General features: G+C 39.8%; 1 protein-coding gene across 1 annotated transcript; it reads right to left on the bottom strand.

Moving 5' to 3' along the window:
- Nucleotides 1-349: 349 nt before the first annotated feature.
- Nucleotides 350-5860, bottom strand: gla (galactosidase, alpha). Its single transcript, XM_034208154.1, has 7 exons — nucleotides 5603-5860; nucleotides 3711-3885; nucleotides 2744-2918; nucleotides 2408-2499; nucleotides 1510-1671; nucleotides 822-1019; nucleotides 350-734 (listed from the first exon to the last, which is right to left on the bottom strand). The coding sequence occupies exons 1-7, from the start codon at nucleotides 5761-5763 to the stop codon at nucleotides 453-455; spliced, it is 1245 nt and encodes a 414-aa protein (XP_034064045.1). The 5' UTR covers nucleotides 5764-5860; the 3' UTR covers nucleotides 350-452.
- Nucleotides 5861-21512: the final 15652 nt, after the last annotated feature.

The raw sequence follows: 21512 nt of genomic DNA, 5'->3' as shown, positions 1-21512 counted from the left end.
CTGGGAGGCTGTTTGTGTCATCCTAGATGGAGGAAATAACCAACATCCCACGCTTTCTGAGACAAATATGAAACTGCGTGTGTTAATAATTGCACGTTTTCACTGCTCATAGGCTATGCGGGTTCGGGTCGGGTTGCGGATCTTGTGCCGACGGGTCGGGTTGCGGAACTAATTGGCAATATGTGCGGGTAGCGGGGCAGGTTCGGTATTGCACGTCGCGGGTGCGGGGCGGGAGCGGGTCTTGAAAATCAGACCCGTGCAGGACTCTGGCTCAATCTTTCCAGTGATACAACATATTCAAGAGTCAAGTGTAATGTAAGAGCAGGCTGATATAAGATGTTCCTGTCAGTAATGTAGACTTCAATCTTTATTACAAAAATACACCCAAAATACCAACATATTTTTACCCCAGACAATCAAGTGAAAGCAGATAAAGTGCATAAACACCAGGTTTACAGGATAAGCCCAGCATAGTCACTGGTGGGAGTGACAGTCAGTAGAGTGGTGCCTGAGGGGTTGACGGATACAACCAATTTGGTATGTGGCGTCTGAACACCCAGTTCCTTGTACTGAGGGAGGATCTGTGTGACGTTACACTGGGGGTCACAGATCTTCCAGCCAGGAGCCGCTCTGATGAAAAACCCCCGAGGACCGCCGATCTCCTGAGTGTTCAGCACAGCGATGGCCAGCCGCTTCTTGGACAGAGGCCTCTCCCACACCTCGAAACTGTCCACCTGTCAAACAAGTTATTTAGATAATGGCTAATGCTCCACACAGCTGTTATTCCAGAAAGTGATAATGCTCTGTCACCCCTCACCCACCTTGATAGTGCATTGTCCTTGCTTGCCCAGCGGGTCCTGGCTGATGGCGATGATGTCTGTGTTCTGAAGAAGCTTCTTGGAGCGAGGGCAGATGTCCCTCAGATCATTAGACACGAGCAGAGGGGCGGCCATGATTGCCCATAATGCCATCTGAGACTCCTGCTGGTCATGACTGAGGCCAAAGTTCCCAATCACGAGCTAGAGGAATAAACCATAAATGTGACTAACAGGGCCATTTCGGATAACAGACAATATTCAGTACTACAGCCTACTATTGAGAAAAGTGGCTATAAAAAAGTACCATAAATTCAGTTTCAGTTTTTTATGGGAGTGAATATTCCTACAGTTACAGAAGGTACTACAACTATTTCAAAGCCCTGGCAATAAATCTATAAAAGGATGTAAAAACAAATGCAACATGCGTATGATACAACTTGTATACGTTTTCTCAGATATAATAGCCAGCTGTTGCAGAGGTGTAGAATCAAACTTCTCATATATATGTTCAAGAAAGCAAATAAGCTAAATATCAAACTATTTCTTAAAGTGCCAGTGGAACTCCGGATACAAATCTGTCTTAAAAAAAATACCAAGTGGTAAACTACATTTTGAAATTGATAATAAAGCAGTTTAGTACTTGAAGGCCACCGGTTGTAGCTTATTTTGAAGTCAAACTTGAGCAGAGTACCATATCGGGGTCGTTCCAGCCCCCGGGCCCGGCCGAGGGGGCGATGATATCCTGATGAGAAGCAGTCCAGTCCAAGATGGACTTGATGGAGCTCCATGAGTCGTACACGTCATCAAAGTTGCGCCAGTGGTTACACATCTCACGGATGGCTTTGTAGTCAGGCTGGAAGCACAGAGAGGCTCTTTGATGTCGTACCATGCATGGTGTCATCAAGCAGTGCATAGTCATATAGAGTTATATGTATTATAGTTAGTGGGTCAAGTTTATGAAGAAAAACAAATCCATAATGTATGATAAAGACGTTATAATATTTTAGTAAATAATCTACCAATATTTTTCTCAATTAATTGTGAATTGATTAAGACAAGAAAGTAAAACATGATACATTGATGTTATTTTAATCTATAAGCACTTTGACTGTAGCACTAAACATTTTTCTTATTAGTTTGACCCAGAAAGAAAAAGGTTTCAAATTTCCTTTTTTTTGATCACACAAGTCTTTAGGGTGGTATTAACATAATGACTAACACAAACTAAAAAAATATATTTACATTTTTGTTTTATTGTGTGTCCTTTGTATAGGACATCGGGTGTTAGTTATGCGAATCATAGTATACAAACAACATTAACATACAAGTACATTTAGACAACATTAGAGCACAACAACTCAATGCAACAAATATTGAGGACAAAAATGAATGGGTGGGTCTCTGGAGGATATATATATTTCAAGCTGTTGCTCCTACTTGGTTTGAATGCACTTATTGCACTTTGCTTTAGAAGAAAAACAAATGAATGTAAGAAAAGCTACTAGATTTTTGCTTAAACAAGTATGAACCGCCTTATTGTTGTAGCCTAATTCGAAAGTTGGGGAAAGAAAATACAACTTCTCTCTTACCTGTTTGTGAGGCCACTCATACAAAGGCCACTCACAGGAGTAGAGGATGCTTCTTCCTGTTTTGTTCAGTGCTCTTGACATGTTCATGTAGCCTTCAACAGAAAATAAATCATAAAAGGTAAGATTAGGGCACATAATGATGTGTCTTGTGAGTCCATGGATGTTCTGAGTAATGGACCCAGAACATTCATGAAGAAGTAATACAATTCTGTATACCATCTTTTTTAATTACATTTCTACATAGCACTTTTTCCGGGACTACTTTTTGGCTTATTTGGAGACCGGCCTTTCCCTGTTCATATAACTATGAATTATATTACACAATAGAAAGCTCACCTTCTCCTAGCAACTTCCAGTCCATGTAGCATCCGTCAAATTTGAGCAGATCCACATCCCAGTCGGCAAAAGTCTGAGCGTCTGTCTCATAGTACCCCAAACTGCCAGGGTATCCAGCACAGGTATTCTTCCCAACATCTGCATAGATACCCAGCTTCAAACCTTTAGAATGAACCTTAAAAGAGAAAATTACACTTCAATTAATGATTTAATTTAAAGAATAGACGTGTTCTTGGCAGATTATGGATATTAACCAGTAGGTGGCGATGTTGCATAGCTAAAAACATGACGCCTCTGTTCCAAATCAGCTCTGCTCTTAATAGTGGGACCAAATACTGTATATGTATTTCTGGTGATTATTGCTTTTTGTCTGCCTGTGTCAAAATCCACCTGTCATAGTGGCCTCCAACTCAAGAGAGAAGTGTCTTTAACAAAGAGGGGTAACGACAGTGTACTGCTACATATTACAATATATGCCTACGTTATCTCCCCTAGCTCTCCAGGTGCTGATTTTCTACCGGTGTGAAATCTGAGACCTGGGTTCTACATCTGGTCCTTACCCCTTCATTATGTAAATACCTGCAGGTTGGCTCAGATGGATGTATAATGAATATGTAATATGACTGTGTAACCACTTTTACTTCTAGAGTTGTTGAACGAGGGATTCCCAAACCTGTTATTTGTCAAATATTAAAAAACGTAGACGCATTGCACCACAGATTTGTTAACACTGCACTCCATGGAACAGAATATATCGGCACAGTGTTAAATATGACATGCTTTACCTTCATATACCCCAAGACTGGAAACTATAATATAAGCAGCCATATCCCAGTGCATACTCTCATTTGGATTCTTCCAGCTGTTGAAACAAGTATATCTGAACCTCCTATCTTTGAGGTCCGTCGAGGAATCATAGCATCAATAATAATGAAATCCCAGTGCCTCTTTTGTACGTAGTACTCACATAGTCTGCCAGTTTCTTGATGCCCCCAGGGAATCTCTTGGGGTCTGCCTGCAGGCGGCCCTTGGCATCCCGTTGGTGGGAGGGCCAGCAGTCATCGATGCAGACGTACTCGTAACCGGCCTCTTTCCATCCCTCCTTCACCATCACATCTGCCATCTGCATGTACAGGCGCTCACTGCCAGGGAGACAGGAGGAGAAAGGCGGGGCTGATAGTATCAGTTCAGATTCAGGGGTTCAATGTCATGTGCCGGGGCAATATGGCAGACACAAATGCATGCTATTCTCATGAAAACAAATGCCAGTTTTTCCGTGTTTCATTGTCAAATCATATTGGGCAATAACAATATATGCAACAGGCTGATATTTGCTGCTCTGAATGCTTTGATGGCTAGCTCTGCCTGGGAGAAAAACAATGTTCTCTGTGCATAGGAAGTGGGTTTTTCAACATAGAGATCCCAAAAATAAAGGATTTTGTATTCGTTCTGAAGCATTCACAATAAAAGACACTTTACTAACTCATAGCTGCAAATGATCAGTCCTTTGTAAGAAAGTACATTTGAACCTTTTTGATGATAAATAGTAAAAATGCCAACCATTTGCTCGTTCCAGTTTCTCATATTTGAGGATTGCTGCTTTTCTTTGTCATGTATGACAGTATATAAATGGATCTGAAAACATGTGTTTTTTTCTGTTTCTTAATTTCTGATTGGTCGACTGAATTTTGTATTAGTTAATCAAGAAAAAGTAATCAGCAGATGAATACATAATAGGAACAATCATTAGTTGTAGCCCTAATTATGAATGATCATCTTATAATGATGAGAAGAGATTAGACCTGTAGGATAACCTGAATCTGAATTGTGCTTAACCGGAGCCTTTCCAATGAGTTGAGATGACTGTGCAATAATATAGTCTTGATTCAGTTAGTTAACACAAAGTTTTCCGTTTTTATTATATTTTAATTGTCATAATTCTTCAAGCAAAAATGCCAAATATTTGCCGCTTACAGATGTATTGTTTAACTTCACTGGAATGTGTGCAGACTTTTATATTTCATGTTCATAAAGCACTTTTAGTTTATTACATTTCCAGCTTGTTCAACCAAATAACAAATAAAGGCAAATTAAATCACATGGTATCATTATATTCTTGCTGTCTTATCTAATTTATTTCTATGCCCTTTAACTATCACAGGTCTCTTTTCTCATTAACTATCCAGCTGAGACATCTTCTCAATTATGAAGCAAAGATCCTATAATTACAAAATATGTGTCATAAATATGAAATATTGACTGCATGGGAAATAACGACCATGTTACGAGTTTGTTGTAATAAATCATAATGGCAAAACGTTTTTTCTTATGTAAAACCTGGAGGCTTCTTTTCAATTTTGTTTTATTTCTCCATAGATTTGATTGTTTAGTTCATATATTCACTTCCTGTACACAATGGTTTTAGACCCCCTTGTGTCGTTTATAACAGTGAATGCATTCAGGAGTTTCCCATATATTCCCATAAATTACACTATTTCTATTGTATTTGGTTTTACTGGCAAATATCAAAACATTCTCTTGCACTATTTTATCTGTTTTATTTGTTCTATGTCATATATGTTGCACTGTTGGAGGAACCTGTGACATACGTTTTTCACAGCCATATCTACACTTTAGCTAATGTGCAAATGACAATAAAGCCTTGAATCTTGAAACAATTGATTCATTGAATAACTATGTGGTGTTAAAACAGTAATTTAATAAAGATATCTTAAGGATAAGCTGAAGTAATGCCATAAGACCATGTTAGTAGGACTTGAGTAACGTTGATATGACAGCTCTCCTTGTGTTTTAGCTCACTCTCACGCAGGCTGTGATGGACCCTCTGATGTCTCTTACCTGATGCAGTTATTGGGGTCTTTGTAACAGTCGGTATTACACATGAATCTCTCCCAGTGCAGCCAGCCCATGGTGGGTTTCAGCGCCAGCCCATTGTCCAACGCCTCCGCAGCTGGGCACACTAACACGGTGAGAGCAAGGACAAACACGGCTCTGCACATTTTGACTCAGAAACTCGACAACTTTCGGTCAACAATGACAATAAACGGCTGTTTTAATTCCATTTCCTTGTGTTAAACGTATAAAGCCCGCCCCCTTGATGACTGACGTAAATCTGGACCAATAGAATCCAAATGCGTGTGTCCAATAGCGTTTCACTACAAACCAGGAAGCGCAAAGGTGAAAACAATGAAGTCAGCTGACATGACAAGATAAACATGTATTGTGATTATCTGAATAAGAAAATATGAAAAATCGACGTTAAAGCCCATTTATACAACACTCAATGTCTGTAGTGAGAAAATAAATATTAAAGGATTCCATAACAGGATCCACCTGTTATAGGGCCCTAATGCAAAAATAAGTATTAACCAATCTGTGTAAATGTTTGCTTTGCATGTAGGCACAGCTGAACTAAATGTATTTCAATAGTTGCATCTTTCATGCTTTGACTGTTCATCACATAGACTTTGGGAAGTTGCTGCAAACACTTAATACAAACAGTCCTATAAACCACCACTTGTTGTTATTCATACACTTCGTATTTTTTTTGTACGAAACAAACAAACTAGATATTAGATGACCCTAAAATTTAAATAGTGAGATTTAGAGGTGCTGATGCTAGATGTTGACACACTTTGACAGAGATATGTAAAGCTAACCACCCGCTGGCTACATCATTATATGTTATGCACAAACATGAGAGTGGTATCGATCATTTCATATAACTCTCAGTAGAAAAATATTCCTTTAACCCAATGTGGCCCTTAGGGCAAAAAGGACCTTCTGGGCCCCTACTTCCTTACCCTCGTCTTATGAGTACAGTATTCCCATGCCGGACTATGACGAGGCCCAAGGCCCCACATTTGAGACTTTCATTAAACACAAATAAATGTCAGAGAAACAGTCATGTAAGCTAAAAATAATCATGGTCTTAAATCAAACAATTCAAACATATATTGCTATTCAATTCTTATATGGATACTTCTTCAACACAGATGAACACATAATATAAAATGTCCATAGTAATCCATTAAATTATTTAAAAAATGTAGTTAAGACATTTAGGTAGACAGTTTTGCCTTGACAAGCCAATTATCTACACATAAACCTGTGGCTTTTAGTGGCCTCTGGAGGTTCGGGCCCTATAGCAACTGCCTTCTTTGCCTTATTGAGATCCATAGTTAAAAAGATCAATAGTGTCATTATATTGTTTTGTTTTTTCATTAGGGCAACTAACGGTACATTTAGGACATGGACCCCCATTTTGTTTAAAAAATAGTCAGGTTTTCATGCAAGATCTGTTAAAAACCAGACAATCTGCTGGATATCTAAACGTATCCGGTTTCCAACAGCCACAAAGAATGAAAGAAAATTGCCCAATTTACCCCACTGTTCCCTGAGGAGCATGGCTAATCAAAAAAGCCACACACACTATCAGCAATAATGTAGGACCAGGTACATATTGATGCCGCTTCCAGCTGTTTATTAGCTTCGGATCCAAGACACTAATTTGTCTTGTGCAGACGTTAAATGAATCACGGATAGGTCTCTTAATTTAGCTGTAAACGAACACCCTGCTTTCAAACAAATCAGTCCTGGACGTTTGGTGAAATTGTTAGCAATCTGCTCACACACGCAGAGAGAGTAATGAGTTTCGTATTTATTGCTATACTTTGCCATTTTGTTAAAATGTAAGGAGACAGTGCATATTATACATATGCCAATTAAATCAGCTATTTGAAAAATTGTACAGAAGCACAAAGGAGGTGAAACTTTACAGAGGTGACACTATTTTGATCAGCAGACGGCCTCAGTGAAACCTCCCTCTGTGATCTTGCTCCTGACAGACTGTCATTGTTGTGCATGACTCCCTGTGTCCTGATATTGAGAGTCAAAACAAATGAGGCGTCCTTCATGACTTGGCACACATCCAGATCATGACAATAATCCTCATCCCCACTGCTGGCTGTATGTAAAAAGCCAGCATAAATGAACACAAAACCTGACCTTTCAGCAAAATGTCAAGGGTGCCTATTTCAACCCTTACATTATCAGAGGCTTCACCCAGGGACAGGCCTGATACAAACAATTTGTCACTTGCTATAGTTCATATCAGTGCCAGCGAGCAAAGGCGTTGGGGCTCTAAATGTCAGATTTCAATTTGACTCCCCCCCCTCCACCTGCTGATGGATGGACCAATCCAGCTATCTTGAATACAGTTTTCTTTTTGTAAAAATGGGGTCTCGCCCACCGTCGTGACAGAGACCCTTGTTGTTTAAAGAGCAGCATGTCTCTGTCTGTGCAGTGGTTAATTGAGATTGTTGACAGATGGGCGGCCTGAGTTTTCTGGCTGGCTTATGGCTTCCTACAGCTTTGACACCGATCCATCATGTGCCTTTCTTCACCAGTGTCACATAATTGAAGAGGCTGTCATGGCTGACTTATACTGGTTACTTTGTTATGAAGTGTATGGAGATAAAATGAAAGGGAAAGCTGTCGGAGCTACGTTACTGTATTGATATATAAGGATAGGTGGCAGCACGAGTCATCAGAAAGTTTAGCCTCCATTAATACAACGCTGTATGTCTCATATATACTCAGTGGAAAAAAATGTATTTGCTTGTAATTAGCGGCTTAAGTTGTTTATGTGACTGTGACAGTGGAGGGAGCCTCATGTGCTGATGCTGCTACTTTAATTAGGTCCTTGTTGAACTGAGAAACTGAGGAAAGGACCCGTAAATTATTTTGTTAATTGCTGTTTTTTTTAATGCAGTTGAATCTACGCATTAAGCATGTGTGTACAGTCAAGTAATGAGTTTCTTTACGTTTTCTGATTTCATGATCTCAGCAGTTGATTTGTAAAAGGTTTCATTTGACAATTTATTACTACATCTTTAACATCTGCAAATGCATTTTTGACTAGACATAATTAAAATGTGATCAGTCAGATATATGGAAATTGTGTGCGATTACAATCTGACTTGAACAAATTATAGCTGATATGTAATCGGTTTACAGATATTGTAAGACTATTTTGTAATTCATTGTCACATAGGTCACATATACATTTGTCTATCTTTATTTTGGGTTAATCATGTCTTTATTTGACAATGGACAGTCAAAAGCTGACACGCTCGACCACCAGACGGCCACATATAATAATCATTATGTTTTAAAGAAAACATGTCAAACTATTTGTTGTGTAAAACCAATACAGTGTAGAAAAAAGTAAGAATAAGAAACAGAGATATAGAATTTAATGTAGTTAATTTTCTTATTGCACGATATCTCTAATTATATTGAACTAGTACGAATGGATCATTAGGGTAAACTGAACTGTAGATATGTTTCATTAGATTCCCAATGGTTCATTCCTCATTGTCAAAATGTAATTATAAAGTCATAAATGTATTGTGCGTAGTGAATACCCTCAATCTTTAATACACTGTGGGAAGGAATGTCTTTGAGTATTAGTAAAGTGTTCACTAATTTACTATTCCCTTTTCCAGCATCTTCTAGATGCTCACAGCTGGGAAGCATGTAGTACAAAGATAGATTCTCATTTGTGAATTAGATGAGATCCCTCGACTCACAGAAGGGGTCCACAGTGTGTGCTCTAATAACTGTGTTCATGTTGCAGTAGCTGCATATCCTGTATTCCATCTCATAAAGATGTTAAGTAGAGGGCTGACATGCTTTTTATGATTAAAACATATTTAACAAGCTTATTTGAGGTTCTTCATTTTCTCTCCTTGTAGAGATGCTCTGACTGTCTCTGGGGAAGCATTTGACATTACATTTGACACATAAAAAGGCAGGGAGTTACTTTCAAATATTTCAATCAGGAGAGACTTCATTTTGTTTAAAGAACATTTATTGACCATGTCTTGTGATAAATGTTAAGTCTTTGGCGATTAGACCCCGATCCTGAAATCGTATATCTAAAGGGGGAAATGCAGCCGTGAGCATATAGGGAACCCCCCGGGGTCTAGACACTGGTAATGATGCTGAAGATCTGGATTTGATGAGGAGATGGGATGAAGAGCAGGTGTGATGAGGTCTTTGGATTAACTCTCCTGGCACTGGATATGATGAAAGGAGGTGGATGGGGAGGAGGCGGGGCGGCAGCATGAAAACCTGAAATCACAGCTGACTGCAGGAGAGAGGAGAACCATTTTAAAGTTTGGCTGCAGCACAGTGATTGGCTGCTGGAGAATGAGGTGAATGTAATAGGTTATAGACAACGCCCGTGAATTATATGCAGCTGCGGAGTGACTGTATATACCCAGTCTTCCTGAAAGAACTTGCGCTGAGCTTCATATGAATTGTCATCACTTTATATATTTGCTAATTAAGTATTCAGATTCTTCGATACACCTGAATATCCTCTGTTCTCATCAGACGTTTGTCACATTTCTGTGCAGGAAATTGGACCCAATTCAGAATGTATTCACCTGCCAATGTGAAAATGTTGTTCAATAATAGTCTCCTAGTGATTACATTTTAAATATTATTACTAATGATTGTCGGGGCAGCTACCCCGGCAGAGGGAGTCACGGCAGATTGTATATTTTGAGAAAATCAATTTTAATAGTGTAATCGATGCATTAGTCAGTTTGTAATCCCTAAAAAGTCAGAGAGTACACAAAGACTGACCTTCCTTCTGCCCGCTGTGACAAAGGCAGCGTAGACCTGCCAGAACTAATCCTACCTTTGAGCAGACCTGATGATTCACCTTCTCGTCAATAATTAGATAGAACTGTGTATTGTGGGCTATTGCTGGTAAACAAAGTGCATTGCAAAATCAATAACAAGCTAAAAGAGGCAGTACATTTCTGATAAAATCAATGATATGTTCAGCTCAGTATGCAGGACATTTACTCAAGGTTATTTTGAGGCTGTCTACTTGGCGTCTGGTTTGTTCTTGTTCTGTGGCATTTTTTATGTCTTTGTCTATTTAAGTCAAAGCAGACGCTTCAGATACAATTCTGCTAAAAGTCTCATTAAAAAGATTCCTTTAAATCTTTCCAATGTCCTCTTCCATTGTTTGGATTCCTGCTCATTCTGCCTGTTTATTCCTTTATTCAGACACATTTCCACTTTTTCAGACTTTCAGTGTGCATTCAAAGGCTCCTTGGATGGTCTCATTGCCTGAGTTTGGAAGACGTTCCAACCTTTGGTTTGTACTTTGAATCCTAATGTTGAATTCGAACCATTATATTGGTAATTCTGTCCATGACTTGCACATGTAGATTCCCTCAGACCAATATTATATTACTTTACCTGGCTTGTAATCAGACTTAATGCTTAAAAATAACTTTCTCACCAATCCAGGTCACTCACATGGCCGGCAACCAGAGGTTATAACTAAAACCACATTGCAAGTTATGTAAAACAATATGCAATCCATAAATTGATTTAAAAAATTGTCTTTCGTTAACATTGTGTTTTTGTTAACAGTCTGTCAACTCAAAGTTGATCAGAAACTCTTTTTTTAAAAACTAATTCCAACATCACATGCATTTACATTTACTTCTATAAAACTACCAAATATAAATATCTGGTATAAACTTTGATGGCAGGATGGTGCGAGAAAGTTAACATGAGAGGTAAGCATTTATCTTGTGTAAAGGTGATCTCATTTGGTTAGAGAAATTGCTTTGAAAGAAATGACATCAATCCCAATGTGTTAAAAGGGTACATATTATACAAAAGGGTTGTGAAAAACACTTTTCACAACTGACTATTGGGTTGTATGGCAGTTTTTTAGTAGCTGCATGTTACAAAAGAAAATACATTTACACCAAAATATAGCAATCCTGTGAAAAGCTGTTGCTGAAAAGAGTGTTCAGTGCTGTTCAACTGCTGAACAGCTGAGAGCAGGTTGTTTGCCCTGCATCACTGCCACTCGTTGAGTTTTCACACTTAGAATCAATATCCGCAGGTTATTTATGATTGAAAGCCCTTTAATAGATAGTAAAACTGCACTACATGGCATTACACAAATGTCCTCTTGCCATATGTGAAGGGAGGATGAAGTCGACCTTTTTACCAGGTCAAACCAATCTTCCATGGTTCACATGTTGCATCCGTGTATAGATGCAGGCCTGACCTTTTCACATAGAGATGAAACTGTGATGCCTGCAATGCCCACAGGAGCTTTGATAAGCCAAATCAACCGTGTACCAAGCAGTTTGCAGCTTGAAAAGCTTAAACCTGTACATTGGATACATTTTTTCTGAAACTAAAGACCTTAGAGTATGAATGTTCTTCATTTTGTAAGCATTGATTCTGAAAGAGTAGAAAAAATGTTGTCTTTTTCTGTGGCTGTATGTGCTGTTTAATTTTTCATTTTAGGTTGAAAAATTCAGGTTGTGTTTTCTTTGAGACACTGCCTCTGTATAACCCGAAGAAATTATTTCGTATTGGAGTTCAATAAGTCTCAGGATACAACGAACCTGAAAATTGATTTCTCTGGGTGAGTTTGCGGCCTGGAGCACATTTATTTTCTTTGCTGTGAGAGGAAAAACAAATAATGTCACGCACACCATTCCACTTGTTTGTTATCACATGAAAGTATTGTTATATTGCTTTATTTGGAGATGGAAATAAGCAGTAGCCTAAAGGGAGCAGGTCATCATGTGCTATTACTCCACCTGGTCATGCAGAAGGCGATAGAGCCAAGGAATGGTTTTTAAAAGAGGCAGCGAGGTTGCATTTATCTCTTGAGTTAAACTAGTACCATTATTTAATATGACAGCAAAATACCACATCTGACCTTAGTGGACTCTGTGATTTTCTATATTGCCTACACAAGCAGCAAGTCTAAAAAGTAAAGCCAATGAGGAAGTACCATAAACTGCATTCTGTCTAATAACCAGCAGGGGTCCACTCCATTGGTTAAAAAAAAAAAGAGTCGTGTAGAAGTCTATGAGAAAATCTTCTTACTTGATTTATCATCTCAGTATCATCTCCATTTTGTAAGTTATGGTCACATTTAGGTTAAAATAGATGATAAAGCAGGGTGTACTTTAGGGGGCGGCTAACTTGTGATCAACAGGTTGCTACGATGCTTCACGATGCTACAGTGTTGTCCGGTTTAGATGCTCTCTGTGTTAGAACTGTACACTTTTGATGTGTGTTTTCAACTTATGACAGTGAATAATAACATTTTGATTGCTTAAAAGTGTCAAAATGTTCACCCTTTTACATCATCAGTTCCAAAAAAGGTATTGGTGACAGCCAAAATGCCAAAATTAAGGCTCCAAGACGCTAGTCCACAAACCAAAAGGATATATATATATTAGGGCTGTCAGTCGATTAAAATATTTAATCGCGATTAATCGCATGATTGTCCATAGTTAATCGCGATTAATCGCAAATTAATCGCACATTTTTTATCTGTTCTAAATGTACCTTAGAGGAATATTTTTCAAGTTTTTAATACTCTTATCAACATATGAGTGGACAAATATGCTTTATGCTAATGTTTATTATCATTTGAACAATGACAAATATTATCATGAATATTAAACACAACAACCTCTGAACATTACAAATATTCGCCTCAATTCAACCTGGAACCTCTCTCATTCAATAATACAATATGCGTGTGTGTGTGTGTGTGTGTGTGTGTGTGATGGATCGTTGGAGCGATGTGCAACTCAAGGCATATGCTCGAACGGGAGCTGCCTGGACGCTGCAATCATGTTGCGCACTATCCGTGCTGAGTGTGCTGACTTTTCGTACAATGTCCCACTGTCTGGCTTCCTGCATAAAGTCAAGTGCTCGGCGCAGTTGTGGCGAAATGTCGCTCCTCTGTTTTCATTTAAACAGCTCCATATCCGTTAGCGCAGCTAGCTAGCACCAGATGCTAACAACAACAATGCACGTAAGGTCTCTCTCTCGCTCGCTCGGGCCACACATACACACACCCTCCCGGTCCTCCCAACAGCCAGTCGGTGCCTGCCGGTGAGCGTGGAAGTGTGGTCTGCCACAAGCGGGCGGCAGGAGCGGGGCTGTCAGCATCAGCTTGTAGATGGTATTTTAAACTCGATGCGCTCTGAAACTACGGGGCGGCCGAGGACAAAAAATACACATGCGTTAATCGCGTTAAAATAATTAGTGGCGTTAATTTTTTTTTTTGCGTTAACGCGTTAACTTGACAGCCCTAATATATATATTTCCTCTTTCTATATACAGTCTATGGGTCTATACAAAAAAGAGGTTGCAGGACTCAGGATTTTCTGAAGAGTATCCACAAGATAACAAGCCAGGATTACCACCACTGAATTCATGAGATGCCATGATTGCAACTCCATGTTCCCCTGCTGCAAACCTCCCCCCGCTGTATACTGACCTGTAGCTTCACTAACAAGCTAAAACTCGTTACCCATGATACACTTGAGTACACTTTAAAGGGGTACCCCTGCTCTGTTCCCAGTTCTGGAAGATCTTACTATCTTGGCAGCAGGAGGAAAAGAGACCACAAAGACACAACCGGGCTACATGCAATCCCAATGGGAGGAGTTGTGTCAGCTGCTCCTCCCATACAGGTCATCTATTGGGAGATACAAAAACGATGGCCGGTCGCAACGAATCAGCGTGAGCCAGCCGAGGCGACCCGGAAACAAGAGTCTCTTCAGTTTGAGGCAAAACAAACACATCTGGTGTTCGTTGTCTCGCATTCTTGCAGCCTGCACACACACATTTTCTGCATAGACTTCCCTCTCTCGCATTTTTAAGATATGTCTAAGATATAGTTGTTTATAGTTGGCTAATACAAGTAATACATGTAAGTTACTTTAATATCAATAATAACGAGGAAAACATGACCTCTGCTCTTAAGCAGTCCTACAGCAATGCGAGAAATAGTAGAACTTTACAGCATGTTTAACGCACACTCATTTCACCATGCACACTATGCAGCCCTCCAGATGTTTGCCACGCGGTGTGCAAATAAGGATATCTCATCTCTCACATCTCCACTACTCTTAATACAAATGTTTCACTTCTCATATTTCCAGCTTCTTGTTATACAGACTGCTACTATTTAATACAAAGTAATTAAGTACACACATATATTTAAGCAAACTCACATCTGGACACTGGGAACACAGGTTACTTCAATAATACTCCCACGTGATTTTAAAAGATTAGATGCCAACTTTACTAAGGAGCGTCACAATTAATCTAATGTGATTATATTATTTAAGACATACATGAGAAGACATGCAGAGACATTTTGGCCTTTTCAACCTGCTTTTCTTCACAACATTTTCTTCCTCAACAACATCAAAACCTACAGTAAAGACATTCCACCTTTATTCCAAAGCACACCTAACATATATATCCATGTCTTAAACTAAGTATGTCAGTTTCAAAAGACTTTTCTGAAATATCTTGCCGTCTTTTCTCGATAAACTTGGAAGAGGAAATTGTGGTCTAGGAAAGCCTTTCGTTCACAGCAGGGTTTAAACGTTTGACAAATGGTCTTAGGTAAGGACTTTTTATGACAGTCAACTATGCATTTAATATCTATATATCAGGAGCAATGGCAGGGAATGGAAAAATGCAAGTTTGTATATGCAGTTACAGTGACACATTGGATGAGGTGTGTGTAGCGGGGGGTAACTGGATGGGACAGACCATTACTCAGCAGGAAGCAGCAGTAAATATAAGGGTGTGGTGGCACCTGCTGAGCATCCCCTGCTGAGTCTCTTCTTTCACATTTCGGCCCGAATGTTGTGATGCAAAGCTCAACACGGTCGTAACAAAGAAAGATGTCATATCTATTTTCGAATCTCCTGCAGAGAGATGCTCATAGCGATGACGATGGGAGTTTTAAAGCAGAAAACAAGGTGAGGGAAAAGCGCACAAGTTCAATTCGCTGGTGTTGATCTTGGTGGGCTTTCTTCAAACACAAACACGCACAAACACACCCTTACACACACATCCCCATGCTAAGGCCCCCATAGACTGGATGCCTCCCCCTCCAATACTATCCCCATGTCTTGCATTATTATTCACTCTTGCTTTCTCGGCAGGCCCTTTGTTTCCAAGGCAACAAGACTTAGTGGATGTGTTGGGTTTGCTGTAGTCTAGACGATTGGAATTTGTAAGGTTCCATAGCTTGACATTAAAGTGTAGTACAATTATTCTATCATTAAAAGTGCTGGACTGCTTGTTGTGAACTATGAATAATCTATCCTACAGTTCACTCTGTCATTGTGAAGAGAAGTATCTAAGTATTAAAGGTCCCATGACATGCTTTTATGGTTATTACCCGTCCCCTTGTGTTTTATGTAGTTTTTTATGCATGTAAACGGTCTGCAGAGTCACAAACCCTCAAAGTACAACCCGTAGCGAGTAAAACTCGAACACAGAAAAGACCTGTCTATGCTGCCTCAGAATGCCTCGTTGGAGATTTATCTTTTTCCATTTTTTTCTACCTGGTCATAGTGATGTAACGGCTCCACGGATTGGTCCTCCTCACACACACACACCACACACACACACACCACACACACACACACACACACACACACACACACACACACACACACACACACACACACCACACACACACACACACACCACACACACACACCACACACACACACAACACACACACACACACACACACACACACACACACACACACACACACACCACACACACACACACCATGTATACATCACTTCAGGGGACATTACATTGACTTACATGCATTTCCTGGAGACTTATCCTAACCTTAACCATAACCAACACATGCCTAACCCTAACCCTTACCCTTAACCTTACCCTAATCCTAAACCTAACCAAGTCTTCACCCTAAAATTAATGATTCCCCTCATGGGGACTTCAATTTGTCCCCATAAGGGAGGCGAGTCCCCACACGTGACTGTGTAAACATATTTAGGTCCCCACAAGTATAGTAATGCTAGGCCACACAACACACACAACACACACAACACACACACACACACACACCACACACACACACACACACACACACACACACACCACACACACACACACACACACACACACACACACACACACACACACTCACTCACTCACTCACTCACTCACTCACTCACCTCACTCACTCACTCACTCACTCACTCACTCACTCACTCACTCACTCACTCACTCACTCACTCACTCAGCCTTATCTTTTCTCAGCCGCGGCTGGCTGTGAGTGTGTGTGCTCAGGCTGAGTTCCGCGGTGTCTCGCTGTCTCGCAGACCCCACGAAGCAACCAGGAAACGACACCAGTAATTCAGCTCACACTGTCCGCTCCTCGAGCCTCAGAGGGCGGAGCAGCGAGCCCCACAACGTCCCACCAACACGGCACCCAGACCCCACGCAGCATTCTCATCTGTTTGTCATTACTGGAGTCATTTTCTGGTTGCTAACAAACGCCATTGTAACACATAAACACTGATGTTCTGCTGTAACGGTGGTGGACTCATCAGAACAGAGTGGGCGAGCTGATCAATCAGAGCACAGTGGGCTCACAGGGAGGGGGGGGTCAGGAGCTCCAACAAGCCGTTTAGGACAGAGAGTGAATACACATACTATACAGAGATGCTGTATGAGAAACCAATGTGATTTTGGAACATTGAACAATGTAAATCTATTCTAGTAGACCTCAACAATGGAATTATGATCAGTAGAAATGGCCATGACATGGGACCTTTAAGTATGTTTCTTCAAATTAAGTTGCATACCGTTTGAAGTTAATATATTTGATAATAGATTTTCTGAACAACACAGAGGCGGCTGTTAAGTCAAGTTGGTGATCTTTGCACACAGCTCTACTTATCACTAAGCTAAAGGGTTACAGGAAGAAAAACACCCTCATCAGTTAAACCACAGTGATGTTACAACTCAACCTGCACACATACTCACCTTATAAGGTAGGTCACCTATCTGGGAGGTTATTGTGATCACTGACACATGGGAGACCCTCCTCACCTCAGCAATTTCTCTGCTGGATTTCCTTAAAAAGGTTAGGCCCTCCTACTCCACTGTACTCCCTGTATTGCAACTTCAATAACTGCTAAATAAATAAAACATTAGAGTATAATGTTGTTTCCCCCTCTTAAAAAAGCATGTGCCAATGAAAAGGTATTTTTTAAATAATATTGCATGAAAACTACCCAAAAAAACGTATAATTTCAGTAACTTCCTCTGTGAGCATACAAAAACATCATTGGCTGTTTGCAGGCGAGGCAGGAGGTGGAAGTTAATGGCGCTACTTGGGCAGAAAATAAGAGAGTTCATCATCCTTTGTTTCCTTTAGCAGCATCATGATAAACCTCCACAGGGTGAATGATCAACGGTGTGGGATCAGACCTGAGAGCAGCAGGGCATGTGATGCATGGCGCGTAGAGTTTGAGCTAAGTTGCCTTTCTTGGTGGTTTTGTTGTCCGTTGGGGAGAAGAAAAGTGAATGAGGAGCGATGGGGTCCTGGCCTTTACATAGTTTATCCTGAGCATGTGTCTGCATATTTAGGTTTTCCGGCCCTGAAGGACAATTAACAAAAACTTCAGTTAAAAGGATAGTTTGGAGGATCTGAAGTGGGGCGGTATGATGTACGTGAAAGTTAGTGTATGTTTATTTGTTGAAAAAGACAGAAGTATCAGCATGGGAGATAAGCAATGTACAGATGTACCAGGAGCAAAATTTATTGAACCTATAAAAACATCATTATTAGCTTAAAAGTACGCTATATTTAGAATATTTTCACAGCTGAATCTTGCCGTCAACCTGCAGTTGTTGTGTCAATCAATGCTCTCTCTAAAGTCATGAGATTCCTTTTTTAGAAGACCAAACAAATTATTGACTTGGCTTTAAATGCCATAACAGTGCTACATTAGTATACAAGCTGTTATCTGAGACTCTCCCAATTGACATCTTAAAATTAGATATCCACCATCAAGTAAATGATGTCTTTTGTATGCATAACAGCAAACTGTTAGATACCACAGGAGCTTAACCAGAGGTCTTTGAATATAAACTTTGACACTTTGAGGTATTATACATTAAAACTGGTATTCAGTTAATCCAATTTAAATAATTATGGATATAATAAGCATCATACGGTTACATTACTTTTCAAACCTGCATTTATAAAAATTAACGATATAAGTTATGCAAATTAGATATAAGAGGTCAATGTCTTTGTCTGCATACTAATTTAGAGCAGAAAGAAGAAAGACAAATTAGCAGACTGACAGGTTCCTGCGGCGCAGCCTTGCTTTTGACCTGCCAGTGAAAACAAGCAAGATGAAGATGGAAAGGCTAACCTTAAGAGACATCACAAGCGTTCATTATCATGCTGTCTTTGGCATTATCTGGGATACGTGATATTTAACAAAGGGTCTTTTCCTTGCCCCACTTTTAATTAGCGCAGATGAAAATGACCTTTTTGAATTGTCAAAGCCTGTGTCACCTTCAGAGAACGAATTACGTCTGCTTTTTGGCATTGCAAATATAATGTGTTTGGATTTCTAAATGTATCTGAATATATTGTGGCCAGCTTGGACTCCCGAATAAGAGTGATTTACTTATTATTATATTATTCAGGTTTATCAAGTTATTTAGCCATTTACTTATCTTTGCAATAAAGACATCCACAAAGTATTCCCACAGCTGTTATAGTAACACAACTGTTTCAGTTGTTTTATGTTATTTCTTGATACATTTCCACACACAGAAATGGGCAGAAATAATGATGTTGAAAGATATTATATCTATTTGGCTAGCATTTGTCTGCCATGTCATCTCATACTCTTTGTTTGCTAAAGTTGGGGTTTATACTAGAGTAAAGAGTTTTAGTTGTACTAAGCAAAGAAAAGTAAATTCATTGCTAACATAAACCCATGCTGTGACCAGTGTTGGGCAAGTTACTTCCAAAATGTAATATATTACATATTACTTATTACTCTCTTTTGAAGGTAATAAGTTACATTACAATATTACTGTCTCTGAAATGTAATGAGTTACACTACTTTAGTTACTTTCACCAAAATAACCTCAAAAGAATGGCTAGTTATTTTAAATGCTAAAATGTAGTTTAGTGCAGCTCATTATACATCCAGTGAAGGGCAATGTGGTATAGCATAACAACTGTGTAGGCCCTTAAGGCTACTAACAACTTGTATTACACGGCTTAGTTGAATACTCAATTCTGATTGTAACTTCTTAACATTTGACACATTGTTAATACAGTACAGACCACTGTCAAGGACTATAATGAAGGTTGCTAAGGAGGATCCAGAAAGAGAAAGGAAAAGAGGTTAAAAGACGGAGCGCTGGACATCAGATAAATCACCAGAAGAATGCAGAGAGGAAGTAAACAATAACAGGACACGGAATGGGCTCTGTATTTTGTTTAGTATATGGCCGTGTACAGGCCCGGTTCCAGAACAAAATGACTCAGGGTGCATCCGAGATTACAGGGGGCGCAGCAGTAGTAGGTTTACATGAGCAATAGTGGCCGGCAACAGCAATGAAAAATAGCATTGATGATCCCCAATGAACACATTATGGCATTTGTTATGTTTTGAAACCAAGCAAGTGAGAACATTTCAAGTGAGTTAAAAGTGCAATCCTGAAATATTTCATATAGTCCAAAGTGGACAATGGCAAGGAAAAGCACAAAAGCTTCAAAGCTGTACTGATAAAAGAAATGAGAACATATTGTAAATTAAGGCAAATATTATTTGAACCAGCTCATGGTTTGAAATGGCAAACATTGAAAAGCAAAAGTATTATTAACACCATATCACTTTGGTCCCATCATATATTCTGGGAAGAGAATATTTACTGCGCTTGAAAACTGGTACATGATCATGTGAGGTTGACTTTGTGACCTGGAGAACATTTCAGCTGCAACATCAGCTCGTTGATAAGTTTGGGATATGAGATAGTTTTGTAGCCATTCGTGGTGAAGGCATCTGTGCTATTGTATGCATTATTTTTGACCCAACATTTCTACAGGCTTGGCAGAATATGGCACTATTTGTGCCATATTGTCTATTTGTATAGCACGAGCTGCAAAATGACCGCCTTACTCCACTGTACAGGCGGGTACTTGTTTAGATATACCTGGGCAGGCTCTGTTTTGCCGTGGTATCCTGGCACCTGCGGGCCGCAGAGGGGCGGCGTAGTTTCGGGCGACGAAGACTGCTGCTCCGGGGGCGAGGGTGGCGAGTCAGGCGGGAGTAAGCTAGTGTCCACAACGGAGGGTAACGTGATGTCCCCATCTGACCTGTTGCTACTGTCTGCAGTAGATGCAGTGTTGCTGGCGTTTAGTGATGGTTGCTTTAACCATTTTCGTATAAATGATTATCCACAGATGTGTGTCACTGCTGTGGAAGCACTTTGGAAATGATGCACGCGCAGCGGAGCAGGTCACGCGCACCTGACACAATTTGTTGTTTGTATTTTTCGCTCCGTTCTCTTTTTTGAATAGAGGGTGCATAACATTCAACTACCCCGAAGATCCCGACGCAAAGCCGGAAGGGTAAACACACCAGGTTTACTAATCTACCCGCACTGATGTCCGAATGTCTCGCTATGTTAGTACATTCTTAAAAAACAAAACACCATTTAATTTCGGGTTAAAATGTGTTGTAACTGCGTTACTGGGCATTGTAACGGGTAATATATTACCCATATTTCATAAGTAATGCGTTACATTACTTCGTTACAGCAAAAAGTAATATATTACTGT

The sequence above is a fragment of the Gymnodraco acuticeps genome, unplaced genomic scaffold (assembly GCF_902827175.1).
Source record: "Gymnodraco acuticeps unplaced genomic scaffold, fGymAcu1.1, whole genome shotgun sequence".
NCBI classification, from domain to species: domain Eukaryota; kingdom Metazoa; phylum Chordata; class Actinopteri; order Perciformes; family Bathydraconidae; genus Gymnodraco; species Gymnodraco acuticeps.
This window is presented reverse-complemented; position numbering and strand designations above follow the sequence as displayed.